The following is a 19,475-nucleotide window of genomic DNA, read 5'->3' as shown; positions in this document are numbered from 1 at the left end:
CATTTACTCATTTACTGTTCCTGCCTAAGTTGGTTGACTAGACTATTACCGAAGCTGGAAACTAGGAAAGTTTCGGTGTTGCTGCCCTCTTCCCTATTGTAGGCAGTGATTTCATCACTAGTGATTGTGAAGAAAAACACCAGTGCACTTAAAGTAACACTTTGGGTGGTCATTAAGAACTCTCCAGTGATCAGTCTGTTAGTGATTGGTCCTGGAGTACTTCTTAGCCCGTTTATGACCGTCTGTTTCCTAAGTCTCCCATTCTACTTTGATCCGGTCCACACAGACTTTCTTCTCTGCCGCCTCATTGGGTCTTTTTATTTATTTATTTATTTATTTTTATTTTTATTTTTTGACAGGCAGAGTGGACAGTGAGAGAGAGAGACAGAGAGAAAGGTCTTCCTTTTTGCCGTTGGTTCACCCTCCAATGGCTGCCGCGGCCAGCACGCTGCAGCCGGCACACCGCACTGATCCGAAGGCAGGAGCCAGGTGCTTCTCCTGGTCTCCCATGGGGTGCAGGGTCCAAGTACTTGGGCCATCCTCCACTGCACTCCCGGGCCACAGCAGAGAGCTGGCCTGGAAGAGGGGCAACCGGGACAGAATCCGGCGCCCCGACTGGGACTAGAACCCGGTGTGCCGGCGCCGCAGGCGGAGGATTAGCCTGGTGAGCCGCAGCGCCGGCCCTCATTGGGTCTCGTCCAGGAGTATAGGAACTTCTTGTTGCCGAGTCCAGCGGTCAGTTTTCCGTTATCGCTTGCATCAAGCTCTCCGACTCGTCCTGGAAGGGTCTGCTGGCTTCTCTTTCCAGTTACCACTTGCCTGCATCTCCTTTGGGCCAGAGGATCCACGACAGCCACATTGGTCTGCCGGACAGTTGTGTGTGCTGGAAAAGCCTGACCCAGTGCGCAGCCCAAATTTTTGCACACAGCAGCAGAAGACATTGTGTGCACCTTTATGAAGCCTCTACTTGGGTCACACTTGCTTTGGGGAAATATTTTTAAAATATTAATAATAAAAGGCTTGGCCAAGTCCAGAATCACCATAGGAAGAGACTTCTCAAGTCCTGGCTACCAAAATGCCATTCCTAGAGGGTGCTAATGTGACAGCCTCTCCCTGAGCTTTCTCTGGATTCCCCACTCATTGAACTGAGCCCTCCTCTTCAGTATCTTTTACCCCGTTCCTTCTCACCTCTTTGGCCTCTGTCGTCAGCATGTTTTTGTCTTGAGAGTTCAGTTAGAGGATTAGTCCCTTGGTAATTTCACTTAGTTTCATGGCTTTAAGGATCTAGTCACTGAAAGACTTTTAATTTACAGCCCAGACCTCTCCCCCAGTCTCCAGACGCACTTGTCCAACTTCCTATTCAGTGTTTCCACTTGAGTGCCTGTCTCTCCGATTGGACCCCTCCAAAGACCATGGGTAACATGAAACTCCTGGCGTCTGTTCTCCCACATTTACCCCTCATGGTTCTGCAGTTAGGAAGTGGCCAGTCCCCACCCGTGCAGTCGAGACTGAAATCCCTGCGGTCGTCCTCTCTCTCACATCCCACTTCTAGTCTGGCAGCTCGGGAGATTCTGAATCGGACCCCTGTTCACCGCCTCCCTAGCAGGTGCTCTGGTGGAGGATTCCCGGGGGCAGTCTCCTACTCAGGAGGCAACCAGGAGCTTCTCTTAATCCATAAGACTGGAAAGGCGACAGCCTGGAAGAAGCATCGTCTCCAAGTTGTCACATAGGAGCTGGCTAACCAGGCAAGAAAAAGAAATCAAAGGGATACCCATTCAAAAGGAGAATGCAAATGATACCTGGTTGCAGATGACATCATCCTTTTTATAGGGAACCAAAGAATCCACTAAGAGACCGTTAGAGCTCACAAGAGAATTTGGCGAAGGTTCAGGAGATAAAACCAACAAACAAAAAGTGATAGTATTCTTAGACGTCAGCATTGTTCTGGCTGGGACAGAACTTACAAGATCAGTTCTATTCACAATAGCTACCAAGAAAATTAAATAACTTGGATTAAATTTAACCAAGGACGTGAAAGATCTCTACAATGAAAATCACAAAGCATTAATGAAAAAATAGAAGAAGAAAGCACAGAAAAATGGGGGAGAAACTCTTCCATTTTCATGGATTGGAAGAATTAATGTCATCAAGATGTCAGTATTACCCAAAGCAGTTTACAGATTCAATGTAGTTGCAGTCCAAATTCCAAGGACATTCTAAACAGAACTACAAAAAACAATCCTAAAATTCACATGGAAACACAAAAGACCCCAAATAGCCAGAGCAATCTTAAACAATAAAAACAAAGCCAGAGACATCACAATACCAGATTTCAACACATACTGTGGGGCAGTTAAAATCAAAACCGCCTGGTACTGGCACAAAAAAATAGACATATAGATCAATGGAACAGAATAGAACCCCAGAAATTATCCTGTGTATTTACAACCAAGTAATATTTGGCAGACTCGCTAAAGCTATTCCCTGGAGAAAGGACAGTCTCTTCAACAATTGATGTTGGGAAAATTGGATTTCCATAGGCAGAAGTTTGAAACAAGACCCCCTACCATATGTTCTATACAAAAATCAACTCCCAGTGGATCAAGAATTTTTTTTTTTTTGGACAGGCAGAGTGGACAGTGAGAGAGAGAGAGACAGAGAGAAAGGTCTTCCTTTGCCGTTGGTTCACCCTCCAATGGCCGCCGCGGCCGGCGCACCGCGCTGATCCGATGGCAGAAGCCAGGAGCCAGGTGCTTTTTCCTGGTCTCCCATGGGGTGCAGGGCCCAAGCACCTGGGCCATCCTCCACTGCACTCCCTGGCCACAGCAGAGAGCTGGCCTGGAAGAGGGGCAACTGGGACAGAATCTGGCGCCCCAACCGGGACTAGAACCTGGTATGCCGGCGCCGCTAGGCGGAGGATTAGCCTAGTGAGCCGCGGCGCGGATCAAGAATTTAAGACTTGAAACCATCAAATTATTAGAGGAAAACATCAGGGAAATGCTGCAAGACATTGGCCTAGGCAAAGACATCTTGGGTAAAACCCTAGGAGCACAAGCAATAAAAGCAAAAGTAGACAAATGGGATTGCATCAAGCCAAGAAGCTTCTATACAGCGAAGAAAATAATTAGCAAAGTAAAGTGGCAACTGACAGAATGGGAGAAAATATTTGCAAACTCTGCTTCTGATAAGGGATTAATATCCAGAATATATAAGGAACTCAAGAAACCCCGCAACAACAAACAGTGCAGTTAAGAACGGGGCAGAGGCGTGTTCCTTTCCTTTTGATTTATTTTAAGTTATTTAAGAGAGAGAGAGATCTGCCATCCACTGGTTCACTCCACAGATGGTGGCAGCAGCCTGGGCTCCGTCAGGCCAAAGCCAGGAGCTTCTTCCAGGTCTCCTACATGGATGGCAGGGGCCTAAACACTTGAGCCATCTTCCACTGCTTTCCCCAGGCCATTAACAGGGAGTTGGGTCAGAAGTGGAGAAGCCAGTATACAAACTGGCGCCATATGGGATGCCGCTGTTGCAGGCGGCAACTTTACCTGCTGTACCACAGTGTTGGCCCCAGCAAAGGCAGTTTTCAAAGGATGAAATACAAATGGCCAACAGACACGAGGGAAGATGCTCAGGGCCACTGGCCATCAGGGAGATACAACTAGGAACCACAGTGAGGTATCACCTCACTCCAGTTAGAATGGCTGTTATCCAGAAATCAAAAAATAGCAAATGCTGGCAACATTATGAAGAAAAAGCTACCCTAATACACTTTTGGTGGAAATGCAGGTTGGTTCAGCCTTTATGGAAACAAGTATGGAGATTCCTCAGAAAATGAAAACTAAATCTACCGTATAACACAGCTGTCCTCCTCCTGGGGAACACACCCAGAAGAAATGAAATGGCATATGGAAGAGATCCCTGCACTCCGTGTTTAAAGCAGCCCAATTCACAATAGCTAAGATACAGACTCAGCCCAGATGTCTATCCACTGATGATTAGAGAAAGCAAATGTGGTGTATATACCTGATGGAACATTAATCAGCCATAAAAAAGAACTAAATCGTGACTTTGCAGTAAAATGGATGAACTGGAGTTGATTACAGGAAGTGAAGTAACAAGCCCAGTCACCATGTTGTCTGTTGTCTGGAAGTCAGCATGGCGAGGGAGTGTGAGAACTGTGTGGATGCCGTGCCCTTGAGTCCTGACTTACAGATATCGCCTCTGAGTCATCCATCTAAATGACAGGATGCCTTCCTGTCCCCAGGCTGCGACCGTTGTCGTAAGTCCCTCTGTGATGCCGGTATCTCTCTTTTCCAGAATGAACAGTGTATACGTGTGTGTGTATATAATGTTTACAGTTGGAGACTGTGTGGCAAAAATGTGAAAACAGCTGTGAAACAAAATCGAAACCTGTCAAAAACAAATGCAAGAGCCCATGGCAGCATCCACCGCAAAAGCCCATTGCCAGGAATCTCCATGAAATCAGAAGATACGTGGGTGGAAATAAACAGGCACGACACCTGCATCGTATTGGCACCGGGGCAGCAGAGGGCAAGGAGCAGCAACCAGCCTGCCCGGGGTAGGGAAGCAGGACCCCAGAACAGCTAAGGTGCTGCCTGGGGACGTGCCAGAGCCGCAGGACCTGGCTTGCCCCCTCGAGAGGCTCCTCAGGAAGGGCTCGCGTGAACAGCACCCTCAGTTTTGCTCTTGCATAATTTTCTGCCTGCAAACACCAGTTTTGCAGTTGCCGAATGATTGTCCCATCAAGGTGACTGCAGTAAACATCAGAACACGGACTGGCAACGAAGATATTTTATCTTTAAGAAATTGTTGTATGTGGATACGTGCATGCACACACGTGTGTGTATATACATGCATGTTTATTTCCTGCCTCTGTTCATCAAAGAGGCCTGGCAGCAGTCGCCAACACAGCAGAAGCGAGCATCCCTGGTGCTCACTGGGTTGGAGCTAGAGGTGTCCTTTCTCGGTTTAAGAGACAAGGGTGTCTTGGGAAGCAGCTGATTGTACACCCGAGTACCTTGTCACGCTGGGCAGCAAGAGGACTTCAGAGGCCTGATGTGTTGTCCAAGGACTCAGGAATCAGCCTGAAGAAGCTCCTACTTGCCAACGATGGGGCAGTTAGAACTTCAGGGGAGGAGAATAATTCCAAGTTCCTGAAACCAAAAATAAACTTAGACCATGAGTTCCCAATATTTTAAAAAATTGATGAGGCACTTTCAAAAGATGATGGAAAGGGCCAGTGGTGTAGAGTAGTGGATAAAGCTGCCGCCTGCAGTATCGGCATCCCACATGGGCTCTGGTTTGAGACCCGGCTGCTCCACTTCCAGTCCGGATCTCTGCTATGGCCTGGGAAAGCAGTAGAAGATGGTCCAAGGCCGGCGCCGCGGCTCACTAGGCTAATCCTCCGCCTAGCGGCGCCGGCACACCGGGTTCTAGTCCCGGTCGGGGCGCCGGATTCTGTCCCGGTTGCCCCTCTTCCAGGCCAGCCCTCTGCTGTGGCCAGGGAGTGCAGTGGAGGATGGCCCAGGTGCTTGGGCCCTGCACCCCATGGGAGTCCAGGAAAAGCACCTGGCTCCTGGCTCCTGCCATCGGATCAGCGCGGTGTGCCGGCCGCAGCGCGCGGGCCACGGCGGCCATTGGAGGGTGAACCAACGGCAAAGGAAGACCTTTCTCTCTGTCTCTCTCTCTCACTGTCCACTCTGCCTGTCAAAAAAAAAAAAAAAAAAAAAAAAAAAAAAAAAAAAAAAAGAAGATGGTCCAAGTCCTTCAGCCCTCGCACCCATGTGGGAGACCTGGATGAAGCCCCTCGTTTCTGGCTTCATATCAGCTCAGCTCCAGCTGTTGGGGCTGTTTGGGGAGTGAACCAGCGGATAGAAGACCTCTCCCTCTCTCTCTGCCTAAAACTGCCTTTCAAATAAATGAATCTTCAACAACAACAAAAAACCATTTTACTGGAACATGGTAAACTCACTAAGGAATGTACCTAAGTGTACAGATAAATGAAGGGGTTCTTTTGGTCATCTGACCCCACTTACAACCAGCACCCAGATTAAGAACAGAACAGTACTAACACTTTGCATTTGGGAAGTGTCTGTCTGGGTCCTCTGCCTGTTTCTTAACTGGCTTTTTTGTGTTATTCCAGGTGGGTTTTTTTTTAGTTCCCTATATTTTCTGGCTATTTGTCCTGTGTGGGATAAGTAGCTTGCAGCTATTGTCTGCTACTGGGTCGGATGTCCCGGCTCTCTCCTCTGTGCTCAAGCCCCTCTCCTTCCTTAGGCTTTGACAGACCTCCCAGAGGGGCCTCGTAGACCCCCACCCCAAAAAAGAGCTCTGCTGCGTGGACGTTAGGGCTCCTTGGAGAGATGCCTTTCCCTGTCGCGGTAACCAGCGGCTTGGAGCCTAGAGTTGCTGTTGGAATTTGTTCAAGTTTTGAGAGGAAAAAGAAAAAAAATCTGATCCTACAACAGTCCACGAAGCCGTTTACCTGACGGATCCGTCTCACGTTCTAGGCTAGGAGTTGCCGAAGTGGAGGCTTTCTCTTTGCACGCTAGAAAAATTGCCCGCCAGGAGCGGCCCAGGTCACCAGTTCTGCGTTAACAACCGCACTTTCTCAGCAGCTCCTGTTCCTGCACCGTCAGGGAGAAGCCGGCGCTGAGAGCCTGACTTCTGTGACATCCTGTAGTCATTGAGAGTATGAGTCGAAATGGGCCGCTTTGTGTGCAGAGAGGGGCTCTGTTGTTTGGGGTGCGTCTGTGGAGGCAGAGGGAGACGGGCTCAGCTCAGGTTACCTGGCACCCCTGGTTTGGCATTCTTCCCCGAGGGGTAGATTCCTGTGAATCCCAGATTGGGTTTACCTCGGGGTGAAATCCAACGCGCCTGTGTTCTGCACGTTAGAATGGTCCTTGTGCTTCCCTCCTCCGTGGAACCCGAGCACGCCTGGAGAGAGTGCTGGGGGCTGCTGTGCGGGGGTGGGGGTGGGGTGCTCGGCTCGCTGACACACAGTGCCACACAGTGCCGCCGGCTGCCAGCGCTCCTGCATGCGGGACGCCCAGTAACCGTAGTCGGATGGGGCTCCAGCCCATGTTTGATTAGAAGAGGAAAGAAGTATGTTGCTATTATTCATTTTCAATTTTTCAAATTCTCTTTTCCCTTTGGTTAGATTGAGATGTGTCAATGCATAGTGATAATAGTTGGCCACTTATGGGATATTAAACATGTTACAGTAATCATCTCTGATCTTCAAAACTCTGGTGATGTTTTCCCAGCTTTTAGGTTCAGGTAGCTGAGATGCAGAGATGTGAGTAACCTCCCCAGGGTCCTGCACGTATCGTGTGCTGGAGCCCACACTCAGGCCTAAGTACTGCTGGCTCTAGAGTTGGAATTCAGGGCGAATTTCAGATGGAGAGCTGAGGCTTCAACTGGACTTCATTAGTTTCTTTTTGACCTACATTTGCCGCTGCATTTGTTTGAGAAATTTTACATAAATAAATTTTAGGTGAAAATGTATTCTAGGAAAGTGTCCATTTGTGAATATAATGTCCCTATTTGAAGTGGCTACTGTGGCTAAGAGCTAAATCATCGTCACAACCACTGCTGGGGTTGTCCCATGGGAGTGGCCAGCAGAGCGACAGGCGGGGGGTTGTCCCATGGGAGTGACCTGAGGAGCGACAGGCGGGGGTTGTCCCATTGGAGTGACCCATGGAGTGACAGGCTGGGGATTGTCCCATGGGAGTGACCCACGGAGTGACAGGCGGGGGGTTGTCCCATGGGAGTGACCCACAGAGTGACAGGCGGGGGGTTGTCCCATGGGAGTGGCCAGCGGAGCAACAGGCAGGGGGTGCTAGAGAGTTGGTGGCTCCTGGCATCTGCCCGAGACAGGAAGGGAAGGTAGAGGCGGTGGATGCCTGGGCAGACAAGTGGACCACAGCGGGCGTTCCACGCGGTCCGCTCAGCGGCAAGGCTGGCAGTCCTGGGATGTGTGACCCAGCTCCCCAGACTGCCTGTAGACTGGGGCGCGGCGAGTTCTGCAGCCTGAGGGTCGTGATGCTCCCAATATCCAAGCCCAGCCTGAGGACAGAAGTAAAATGCGTGCACCTGCTCAGGTTCTGACTCGTCTTCCTGCAGTCATCCTCCGGCCTCTCCCCCCCCCAGTCCTCTTGTAATTCAAGGATCCACAGAAACTGATGGCTTCACTTGCTCCAGCTAATCTGGGGAGTGGAAGATTCTGCCCTGGAGCCCTGTTTTGTGCTGAGGAGTAGATGGGTGGCGTGGCTATGACGTCATGGCAGCCTCGTGTGTTGTCTGTAAGTTAGGTGTGTTTCTAGCACTACAGGCTAATTCGTTCATGTCTTTGCATTTGTTTTGTGTCGAAGGCTTCAGCGATTAACGAAAGATCTTCTGAAGCAACTGCAAGTGCAAGACAGTGGCTCGTGGGCAAACAATAAGGTTTCCGCTCTGGATCGGACCCTGGGCGACATCAGCAGAATCCTGGAGAAAGAGGTATGTGCTCCTGTCCGGTCTGTCCTTGCTCTGCGGGCTGCGTGCTTTCCTGCGCCAGCCATCACCCTTGTCCTGCCCGAGCTGGTACTGCCGTCCTCTTCAGGGCATGGTATCCCCCATGCCAACAAAATCAGATTATTTCGCCAGGAGCCACAGCAGTACGTGTGCTTGTTTTTGTGGCAGCGAATTTAAACCTTTGAATTCCGTACCTGGTGCATCACCGCCAGATTGCCACAAACTTCCAGCTCCCTCCCCGCCTCCAGCAGAAGACTTGGCATTTTCTCTAATGACTCAGGGTCGTGAAGGTCTCAGTGATAGTTTAAAAAGCCCTAAATGATTTTCAAAATGGTTTCAAAATTTGTCTACATTCACTGTAGACAAATGTTAAATATACAAAGAAGAAATAAAACCATGTAATGTCAACTTTTTAGCATTTCATTGTATTTTCTATTGTACTTTTTTTACACTATTTTGTTTTGGTAATTTTATCATAAATATTTTCTCATATCTTTAAAAATTCTTTGTAACTGAATGAACATATTCCAACTTATATAATTTGTAACATTTAAGTTCCAAAGAATGTAAGTGATTTCCCGAATTTCTACTTAAGGTATTGGTGCATCTTAGTTTATTAGCTATGCTTTTTGCTTTTGTTTTCTGGGTTTGTAATTTGTCATGTGACATTGGATATATACTACAGAATTTGGGGGTGAAAATGGCGTGGGTACAGAGAAGAGCTGTGGTGGTCGCTGCCCTCACCACAGTCCAGCTCCCAGTGTGGTCCTTCCTCGCCCACCCGCCCCTGTTACAGAGGTGCCATCTGCTTCTTTTTTATCCTGTTAATGGATTGTTAATAATAAGCTGTTTTTAAGAGATTTATTTATTTATTTTCTTATTTAAAAGACTACTTACTTGTGTACTTGATGGAGTCAATTTTCCACCCATCAATTGGCTAAAGTGGCTGCAGCATCAGGGCCGGGCCAGTCTGAAGCCAGGAGCTTGGAGCTCCATCCAGGTCTCCCACACGGGTGGCAGGAACCAAGTGCTTAGGCCATCATCCACTGCCTTCCCAGGTGCATTCGCGTGGAGCTGGATGGAAAGTGGAGCAACCAGGACTCAAATCAGTGCTCCAGTATGGGTTGCTGCCATCATAAGCAGTGGCTTCACAATGCCAGCCCCAAATAATATGGTATTCAGGTTTTTTAATAAAATATACCATAGGCTTCTGTTGATTTTTTTTCAGTCAAAATTATGGTTGTAAATTTTTTCACCCTTTTTAGTTTAGCTGCTTTTCATTCCTTTTTACCATGGTCTGCTAAGTGCTTCATCCTGTTAACGGTTTTTTTAAACCCTTTCTCCTGACAGCGGATGTTTGTTTTTCAGGGGGAGTCTGTTGGGGAGAGGGGTGAAGTGAGAGAGAAAAAACTGGCTCCCCCAGCATTCCTGAATCAGACACATAAGCAAGCATTTGTTTAGACAGTCTCTGACTTGGTCTGCGTCTGACTCCCTAGCAGACTTGTGAAGGCACAGATGGCTGGGCCCCATCCAGACTTCTGGCCCAGTAGATTTGGGATTGGTCCCCAGAATTCAGATTGCTGGGGCCATCGTTGTGGAGTAACAGCTAAAGCCACTGCCTGTGATGCTGGCATCCCATGTGAGCAGGGATTCGAGTCCCGGCTGCCCCGCTTCCAATCCAGCTCCCTGCTGATGCACCTGGGAAAGCAGCAGAGGATGGCCCAGGTGCTTGGGCCCCTGCACCCATGTGGGAGACCCAGATGAAGCTCCTGGCTTCTGGCTTCTGACTGGCCCAGCTGTGGCCATTGCAGCCATTATGGAAGTGAACTGTGAACCAACGGATGGACGCTCTTTCTCTCTCCCTCTCTCTCCTCTCTCTAACTGTGTCTTTCAAATAAATAAGTAAATCTCGTGACAAGTTCCCTGGTGACAGCAGTGCTGCTGGTCCAAGGGTGGTACAGTTAGCCGCACTCTGCATACTGGCACTGCAGCTCGCCGTGGACTGCGTCTGTGGAGCGGCTCCCTCGAGTGGCAGAGCAGGGCTGCAGGAGTGCGGCTGCCGGGGACTCACCCTGCACCCTGCCTGTGCGTGGTGGAGCCGGTGTGGATTTCCCCGCTGCACGTAACACCTGGCAGGGTGACAAATGACTCCACTACCCCGTGTGTGTCTGCGGTGCTGTACTTGCCCTTGTTTTTGGAGGGGACTTCTCCTGACGCCAGAACAGCAGTGAACCGGGGAGCAGTGGCTGTCAGGCAGCAGTGGCACCCTGGTCGGGGTTGCATCGAGAGGCTGTGAGGAGTGCCCCCCAGCCCCGCCCCGGTTTATGTGAGGGCCTCACGCTGCAGCTCCAGCTGTGTCCTGGGTGTTGAGACGGGGCTGTGGTCTGGGCCGGGAGCCCTGCCGTGGGGTCACTGAGCTCTGAGGCGGGGGAATGAGGAGCTTTGGGGGGCAGCGCTGAGCCGCAGTGTGGCATCGTCACGCTCTCCCGTGTAGGAGCAGCGCAGCGTAGCCGGTGGCGCCGTACAGAGTCAGCGTTTCCGAGTCACTCAGCCCTCTCCGGCGGGATGTGGGCTACACGGCGTCCTCAGAGGTGTGATGTGCCTTGGGAAAAACCCCAGTCTTTCCCAGAACGGGCTCATGCTGCTTATTGCTGTGAGTAGCAAAGGGTGCTGCCTCTTTGGGTGGAAGGGCGCGACCGTGCGGACACCACTCGGTGCGCCTTGTGCCGTGAGTACTGTTTTAGAGTGAAGGGTTTGCAGAATTTTGGAGGAAAAAGTAAAATGGTCCGTGTGAGAAAGGTATTCAGTATGAAAACCAAAGTCAAGTAATTCTGCTCGCAGAGGGGCAGTTTACTGCAACACCGCCGATTCCTTATAATTTCGGGGAGAAAAATGTCGTCTGGCTCCCGGTCTAAATGACCTGTGTCTGGAATCTTGCTGTAAAGCTGTCCTCAGAGCATACGTGCAGGACCACCTAAGATTTCAGACTTTCCTACAATGAGATCCTTTTGCTGCTTCCAGAACTAAAATCCCTTTACCTCGCCAAGACACACCGACTGCGTGAAGCCTTCCCTCTGCAGAGCTCTCCTGGCGTTTCAGTCCAATTGCCGATGGTATTTATGATTTCAGCCTAGGCATTGTAAATAACCATCCGTTTTTGTTTGGAAAACTGCCTGGAGTAACAGAATCATTAGAGCCAAAGCTGAGTACCGGTGAAGGATTTGCAGTTGGCCCGGCAGTGATGAGGGGTGGGGGTTGGGCACCCACCCTGAGGAGTGGAGTGGGGAGGGCCGAATCTGAGGTCCTGGCTCGCGCCGAGCAGACTTCGGGCCACCGATTCTTCCCCACGTGGCTTCAACACACCTCATCCTTAGGTGAACTTCTGAGCGCTCTGCGGGAGCTCCTTCCCGATGGAACGGTCACTCCATGATCCGGGTCTCCTCTGGGTGCTGGGGTTCACGGATCCTGTATGGAAATGAGAAGTGTGTGAGCTTTGTGGCATGGATTATGGTTTTATAAAATCCTCAGCCACTTCTGTTTACAGATGTCTGAGGGGGACTCAGAAGTTCTTAATCCTTGAATTCCACTTCTGCGACTTTAGGAGACCCCTCAAATGCTGGTCTGGGGTACTTGGCCAACTACCGACAAAGCATCGAAAAGTGCTGGGGTAGGGTGGGGCAAGAGTAGAGAATAGCCAGGCTACAGGGAAGAAGAATTCGGGAGCGGTGCTTGTAGCTGACTGCCCCAAGAGCAGCTGGCGGAGTGGCGGCTGGGTCGTGGTCTGTGCGCCTCGTGGGGCAGGGGCACAGAAGCGAGTGCCCCGAGGGTACGAGGCCTGGTGGAGGTCTCCGGTTTCCCTCCGTAAAGACAAAGACACAACCACTGCTCCTTCACGAGCCAGGCACGCTGCCCTGCTCCCGTGCTCAGGAGCCGTGGGGAAAGCGGCTGGGCGCGGGGCAGGGAGGGCCACGTCCAGGTGTGGAGTCACATCCGTGGCCCGAGCTCACAGCCGGCTCGGTTCAGACAGGGAGACGCCTCCGGAGTGTGCTTAGGAGCCCGGCAGAAGCCGCGCAGGTCCTCGAGGGCAGGGGGAGGAGACGCCTTCAGCCCAGGCCTGCGGCCATTTCTGCTAACCAGTTTTACAGGGACGGGGAGCTACCGTCAAAACCCAGGCCGGAATTCAGTCAGGCAGTGAGCAAGAACAAGGAGAAAGTGGAACCGCTGGCTTGGTCACTGCCAGGCAGCGGTGGAGAGCCCAAGCCCGTGGTCCTTGGAGGAGACAGCAGCCGGGGCAGAGCAGCGGTGGCACAGCCGGGCGCTCAGGCTGCCCTTCCCCCGATGGCTGAGCACTGTATGAACCGGATCCGAGTCGCTGATACTGGGCCGGGGTGGACAAGTGTGGCGTTTGGCGGCTGGGCACAGCTGGTGATGCAGGGCAGGCTGCGTGACTCCTCTGACCATGTCTCGGAACTGGCAGGCAGGAAGTGCTGGGCTCCGGCACTGCCAGCGCCAGGGGCTCTGCCAAACGCCTGTTTGATTTGGGCACTTTAAGGACTGCGCCAGGAGAGCGCAGGCAGGGAGTGTCCACTTGTCCGCAGGCAGGGCCCCAGCTTCAGGTGATCCGGGACCTGGGAATCCCAGGCCCCACGGAGACTTCAGTGACCCGGAATCGCCGGTCCTCCAGGCGCCTAACCAGAGCGTTGGAAAGTTTACTCTGGAGAAAGATAACAGCAACCGACATCACAAATTATTTCAACAAAGTAACTTTCAAATTCTATGTGTGGCCAGTTAGGCTCATAAAGGGGCAGTGCAACATGAGTGAACGAAAGTGAGTAGGAACGGATGTAGGGGCTTCAGGGAAGTGAGCCTAACTCGTTCAAGGGTGGAGGTACTAACCAGTTCCTGACGTCTGCGTAGCAAGGGCCGTGTTCCGAATCCCCCATCAGAGGCCTTGCTTCAAGCTCTGCTGTGATCCCGGCTGCTTTTATGTGCACCCTGGGAGGCGGCAGGTGATGACTCGAGTGCTGTGTCCCTGCCACCCGCTCGGGAGACCCACACAGAGCTCTTGGCTCCCAGCTTTGGCCTGGTTCAGCCCTGGCTGTGGTAGCCATGTGGGTCTTCAGCCAGCAGATGGGCCCTCTCTGTCTTCTTCTGTCTCTGTATTTCTGCCTTCTGAACAAATAAAAAATAAATAAATTTTTGAAGTATATAGTGTACTTGAGATAGAGTCCAGAACCAAATGTTTTGTAATCAAAATTAACAAAACTCTAGGTAAACTAACAGCAGATGGAATAGCTGAGAGAGAATCACTTTATTAGAAAGTAGGTTATAGGACCCCAGACGGAGCATGGAGAGAAAAAGATAGGGGAGATACACAAGAGATGCTAAGAGATAAAGCATAGAGGGGTGCCTCAAAAGTTATGGAAAGAATGGAATGAAGAGATAAGTATTTTGGAGCTAAAAAGAAAAATCCATGCATTTACAGGACTCTTCAAAAAGTTCATGGAAAATACATTTTAGGAAAAAAGTATGCATGGATGTAAGTGTTTTGCAACAGATAAACTTATCTTTTAATTGTTTTCCCATGAGCTTTATGAAGTGCCCACCTAGTGAAAAACGCCTGACTTAGGTAGAATTAGAGCTTAGGAGGAGAGGAGAAAAGAGGGCAGAAACAATTTTTGAGGTGACTTTCACATAGGACTTTCTAAAACTGATTGAAGAAACACAGTGAGGACCAAGCTAAATACAAAGAAAACCCACATTTGGCACACATAGTGAAACTAAATAAAATCAAGTATCAGTTCATTAACTTGGATTTAGAATTCTGAAACAAATTTTAGCAAATAGAACCGTGCAACATGGAGTAAGAATAATATATCACAGCAAACTTGAATTTACTCATGTTACTCAAGGTCGCTTTAACCTTGGAAAGTCATCACAGTTTATTAATGGGAAGAAACCACAAGATCATCTCAAAGATGCAGCAGAAGCACTTGGTAAGCTCAGCTTCGAGTGATGATACTGGTCGGCTGTGATGGTCTGTGTCTGAAAGGCAGAGCGCAGCGAGGGAGAGGTCTTCCATCTGCTGGTTCACTTCCCAGATGGTCACAGTGACGGGGACTGGCCAGGCTGGAGCAGGAGTCAGGAACTCCATCTGGGCCTCCATGAAGTTGGGCCATCGGCGGCTGCTCTCCCGGGTGCGTTATCAGGAAGCTGCCTTGGAAGGGGAGTGTGGGACCCTGGGATAGCAAGCGGCAGCTTAACCGGCTACACCAGTGTACTGGCCCCAGACTTGTCTTTTAGTTGTAGTTTTCTCAAAGTTTTGAAAGTTCCCTCACAGCTCAAAATCATACTTATTGGTAAAATCTTGAAAACTTTTTTAAAAAATATTTATTTTTATGTGAAAGTTAAAGTTACACAGAGAGAGAGGAGAGGCAGAGAGAGAGAGGTCTTCCATCTGATGCTTCACTCCCCATTTGGCTGCAACGGCTGGAGCTGCGCCAGTCCGAAGCCAGGAGCTTCTTCTGGGTCTTCCACATGGGTGCAGGGCCCCAAGGACTTGGGCCATCTTCTACTGCTCTCCCAGGCCACAGCAGAGAGCTGGATTGGAAGTGAAGCAGCCGGGACTAGAACCAGTGCCCATATGGGATGCCGGCGCTTCAGGCCAGGGTGTTAACCTGCTGCACCACAGCACTGGCCCCGATGTTGAAAACTTTACCTTTGCAACTGGGAACAAAAGCAGAATTCCTCCTATCAACATTTCTGCTTAAAATCAAGATTCAAACTAACACCAGCGGGCCGGCGCCGCGGCTCACTAGGCTAATCCTCCGCCTTGCAGCACCGGCACACCGGGTTCTAGTCCCGGTCAGGGCGCCCGCCGGATTCTGTCCCGGTTGCCCCTCTTCCAGGCCAGCTCTCTGCTGTGGCCCAGGAGTGCAGTGGAGGATGGCCCAAGTGCTTGGGCCCTGCACCCCATGGGAGACCAGGAGAAGCACCTGGCTCCTGCCATTGGATCAGCGCGGTGTGCCGGCCGCAGCGCGCCGGCCGTGGCAGCCATTGGAGGGTGAACCAACGGCAAAGGAAGACCTTTCTCTCTGTCTCTCTCTCTCACTGTCCACTCTGCCTGTCAAAAAAAAAAAAAAAAAAAAAAAGTCCGGATACAAGTGCAGGTGTTTCAAACTAACACCAGCATCCCACATGAGTGTGTTTGTGTCCTGGCTGCCTACTTCTGATCTCGCTCCCTGTTGGTGTGCCTGGAAAAGCAGCGGAAGATGGCCCAAGTCCATGGACCCATGCACCCATGTGGGAGACCCGGAAGAAGCTCCTGGCTTCAGCCATCACTCTCCAGCCATTTGGAGAGTGAACCAGCAGAAAGAAGAGCTCTCTCTCTCTCGATCTCTCTCTCCCCCCTCCCTTCTCCTCCCTGCCTTCCTCTCTCTCTGTCTCTCTCCCTCTCCCTCTCTCTATCCCCCCTCCCTTCTCCTCTCTGTCTTTCTCCCTCCTTCTCTCTCTCTCTCTATCCCCCCTCCCTTCTCCTCCCTGCCTTCCTCTCTCTCTCTCTCCCTCTCTCTCTCTCTCTCCCCCTCCCTTCTCTCCCTGCCTTCCTCTCTCTCTCTCTCTCCCTCCCTCTCTCTCTCTCTCCCCCCTCCCTTCTCCTCTCTGCCTTCCTCTCTCTCTCTCTCTGTCTCTCCCTCTCTGCTGTACCACAGCACCAGCCCCATCATGAAGGGATTTAAAAAATACTGTTCAATTAGAGAAAGAAGCCACCACTACCAAAAAAAAAAAAAAAAAAAAAAACCTAAATTTTAAATGTAATTAAAATTGCAGGTATGGGAAATTGAAGAAAGACAGAAGTGCATCCACTGTGTTCTGATGGGTGCCTGGGTGGTAACACAGCACGTGTAACCCAAAACGTGTCTTCCTGTGCTCAGAGGAGCGTCTGCTCAGAAGGGCTGGGGAGAGTGAGCAGGCCAGGCGCCAGGTGCTTCTCGTCTCCTCTTGCTCGACCAGATCCTGGTTACACGGTGCTCAGATTAGACTTACTCTGTAGGCTGTTCAGACTCTTCTGTGTGTTTGTTTGATAAAATTGCTTGGGAAGACACCCAAGGTGAAGTGCAGACTCTTGTTGCAAACTGTCTAATTATTGCAGGTACGAGTTTCCTCAGCTGGGCTCGTGTATGCAGAGGCATCTCCCTGCTGCTGCCATTGCGGGTTCAGGGGAGTGCAGTTTGCGTTTGCGTTGACCTCTCCGTTAGCCTGCGACGCTGAGCGTTGCGTCTGAGCTTGGATAGCAAGAGCATCCCAGGGGCTTCCTGTGGTTTATCAGTAACGTGAGACATTTGTGTGCCGTTACTGTAAGTAAACAGTTGGAGCAGATGGATTCACATGGAGTTTGTCCAGTTGCCCTCCCTGACTTTCTAGAAGCCTGCCAAATTTAAATAGAGACTCAGCGGTGAAGCTCTTGAACCTGAATAAGCGGACCACGTAGCTGGCAGCATCACAGTGTGACCTGAATGGAGAGAGTCAGGTCCCAGCGGCTTTGTAATACCCGGTGCAAACCTTGCCCTGCCCTGGGGTTTGTGAGGTTCATCCTGTGTCAAGTTGCTGGGGCAGGGACCGGAGGAGGGGGAAGGTGGGCGGCCGTCCTCTGCAGCTCCGTGCCCTGTGTGCTGGCTGTCTGCGGCTGTCTGGCTGCGAGAACAGACATCCCTCAGCCCTGGAGCCTTCTCAGCCCTCTGGATTTGGAGAATTGTGTTCGGGGCCTGCTCGCCACTGCGCGTCCTCCAGACCCTGGCGTCTTGTGTGGCTTTGCTCCTCTTTTCAGCTGGACTCGCTCAGCCAGCAGAACTAGAAAGTGTCCAACACCGGGACTCGCTTATGATCTCCTCCCGTGTTTCACTTTACGTGGTTGTTTTCCCCATGGCAACCGGCAAACACACGGAAATGGCTTCTCCCACGCCCAGAGTTTGTCAGACAGGGACAAGGGTATGGCAGCCCAAAGCAGGAGGAAATGCTGCTGAGACCTTCTGCAGCCGCCAGTCACCCTGCAAGCCCCGCCCAGGAAGCAGCTGAGTTGATACTCCAAAAGTCTGCCAGGGCTGTGGACTGTCCATGGTTTACATTTTTTTAAAAAAAGAGCAAAAAAAGAAGTGCTGAGGGGGGAGAATTACCCGGAGAGAGTCTCAGGGAACTTTCCCGGGAGGTGCAGGTGCTCTGTGCCTGTGGGAGGTGATGGGATGCGGTGGTCAGAATTCATCAGACTGAGTCTTAACTCTGTGCGTTTTGTTGTGTGTTAGTTACTCCTCGGTTAGAAAAACATAGTCAGCGATGATTCCAAAAGAGCTGGTAGTATTTTCAGATTCACAAAGTGAGACAGGCCTTGCTTAAAAACGCGCCGTTTACTCAGTCGCTCCCGGTGGCTTCCTTGTGGAAAGCCAATACGTTTGTCATACACAGGAGCATTTTCCACACAGTTTGTCACACTTTCTTTGATGGTAATGCGAATTAGCTCTGTGGGCCATTTAGAAAACTCTTCTTAAAACCTCCTGCCTTGGGGCAGGCGTTCGGGGCAGCTTGGCACGCCGGCATCACATGGCGGAGTCTGGAGTCAAGTCCCACAAACCCACTTCCAGTCCAGCTTCCTGCTGACGTACGCTCTGGGAGGCAGCAGGTGCAGCACGAGTGCTTGAGTCCCTGCCGCTCCTTTGGAGGCTGGGGGTGAGTTCCCGGCTCCTGACTTCCTTGGGGGCCTTGGGGAAGGGAACTAGCGAGCAGAAGATCTCCGTCTCTTTCTCTTCCCCAAGCCTTTCAAATAAATGAAAAGTAAATAAAGATTAAGAATAAGAAACCTCTTGAGTTGTGTAATAGCGTGCATAGACATTTACGTAGGACACACTTGCAGAGAATAGTGAATCGCAAGACGAGAGCCCCGTGGCCAGCTTCTGGAGATGCGGAACATCCTGCTCTCCCCGCTATTTCACTTCTCTTCACAGCAGGACGCCTGCCATGCGGACTTTTTGGAAACCACCTCCTTTTCTTCATAGTTTTATCACCTAAACAATGTACAGCCGTTTAAACATGTCTGGGTTTTTTTTTTGTTTTTTTGTTTTTGTTTTTGTTTTTGTTTTTGACAGGCAGAGTTAGAGAGTCAGGCAGAGAGAAAGGTCTTCCTTTTCCATTGGTTCACCCCCAGATGGCCACCACGGCCGGCGCACTGCGCTGATCCGATGGCAGGAGCCAGGTGCTTCTCCTGGTCTCCCATGGGGTGCAGGGCCCAAGCACTTGGGCCATCCTCCACTGCACTCCCGGGCCACAGCAGAGAGCTGGACTGGAAGAGGGGCAACTGGGACAGAATCCGGCGCCCTGACCGGGACTAGAACCCAGGGTGCCGGCGCCGCAGGTAGAAGATTAGCCTAGTGAGCTGCGGTGCCGGCCACATGTCTGTTTTTGAACTTTATATGAATGAATCCTACTGGCAGTATTTTGGTGCCTCGCTTCCATCCAAAGTCCCCATTGCTGCATTGTGTGGGCCACCGTGTGAATTCACGGCAGCGGTATCTACCCCTCCCACCGTGGATGAACGCCAGATTGGTTTCATGAAGAACGCGCTGCTCCGCGTGTGCCGGGTCCCCCTGCAGAAGCTCCTCTGGGGAGTGTTATCTCTTAGAATGCTCGGCGGTTTTCTAGAAAGCCGTGCCTGTTCACACGCCTTCCGGCAGGATCACACATTTTTTTCCTGTTGCTCCCTTCCCTTCCAACCTTGGATGGTGTCAGACCTTCTCCTTGTATGCTAACCCCATGAGGAGTCACGGCAGCTTGCTTTTATCAGTAGGAGAAAGGCTTGGGCACCTTTTCATGTCGCTGTCTGGATTTCCTCTCTTGTGACATGTGTGTTCAAATCTCCGTCTATTTTCCCACTGGCCTGTCGGAATTCTCTGTAT

The 19,475-nt window shown here is 51.0% G+C and overlaps 1 protein-coding gene across 7 annotated transcripts in view; it reads left to right on the top strand.

Annotated features, from left to right (window-relative positions):
* The window catches only part of SCAPER (S-phase cyclin A associated protein in the ER), a 439,677-nt gene that overhangs the window by 233,153 nt on the left and 187,049 nt on the right, over nucleotides 1-19,475 (top strand). For all 7 annotated transcript variants that reach the window (XM_070054635.1, XM_051834595.2, XM_070054632.1 and 4 more), the window contains one exon: nucleotides 8,394-8,520. In XM_070054635.1, the coding sequence (XP_069910736.1) occupies nucleotides 8,394-8,520 (127 nt within the window). The remainder of the gene's footprint in view (nucleotides 1-8,393; nucleotides 8,521-19,475) is intronic.

This window comes from Oryctolagus cuniculus, chromosome 12 (assembly GCF_964237555.1).
Source record: "Oryctolagus cuniculus chromosome 12, mOryCun1.1, whole genome shotgun sequence".
NCBI lineage: Eukaryota > Metazoa > Chordata > Mammalia > Lagomorpha > Leporidae > Oryctolagus > Oryctolagus cuniculus.
This window is presented reverse-complemented; position numbering and strand designations above follow the sequence as displayed.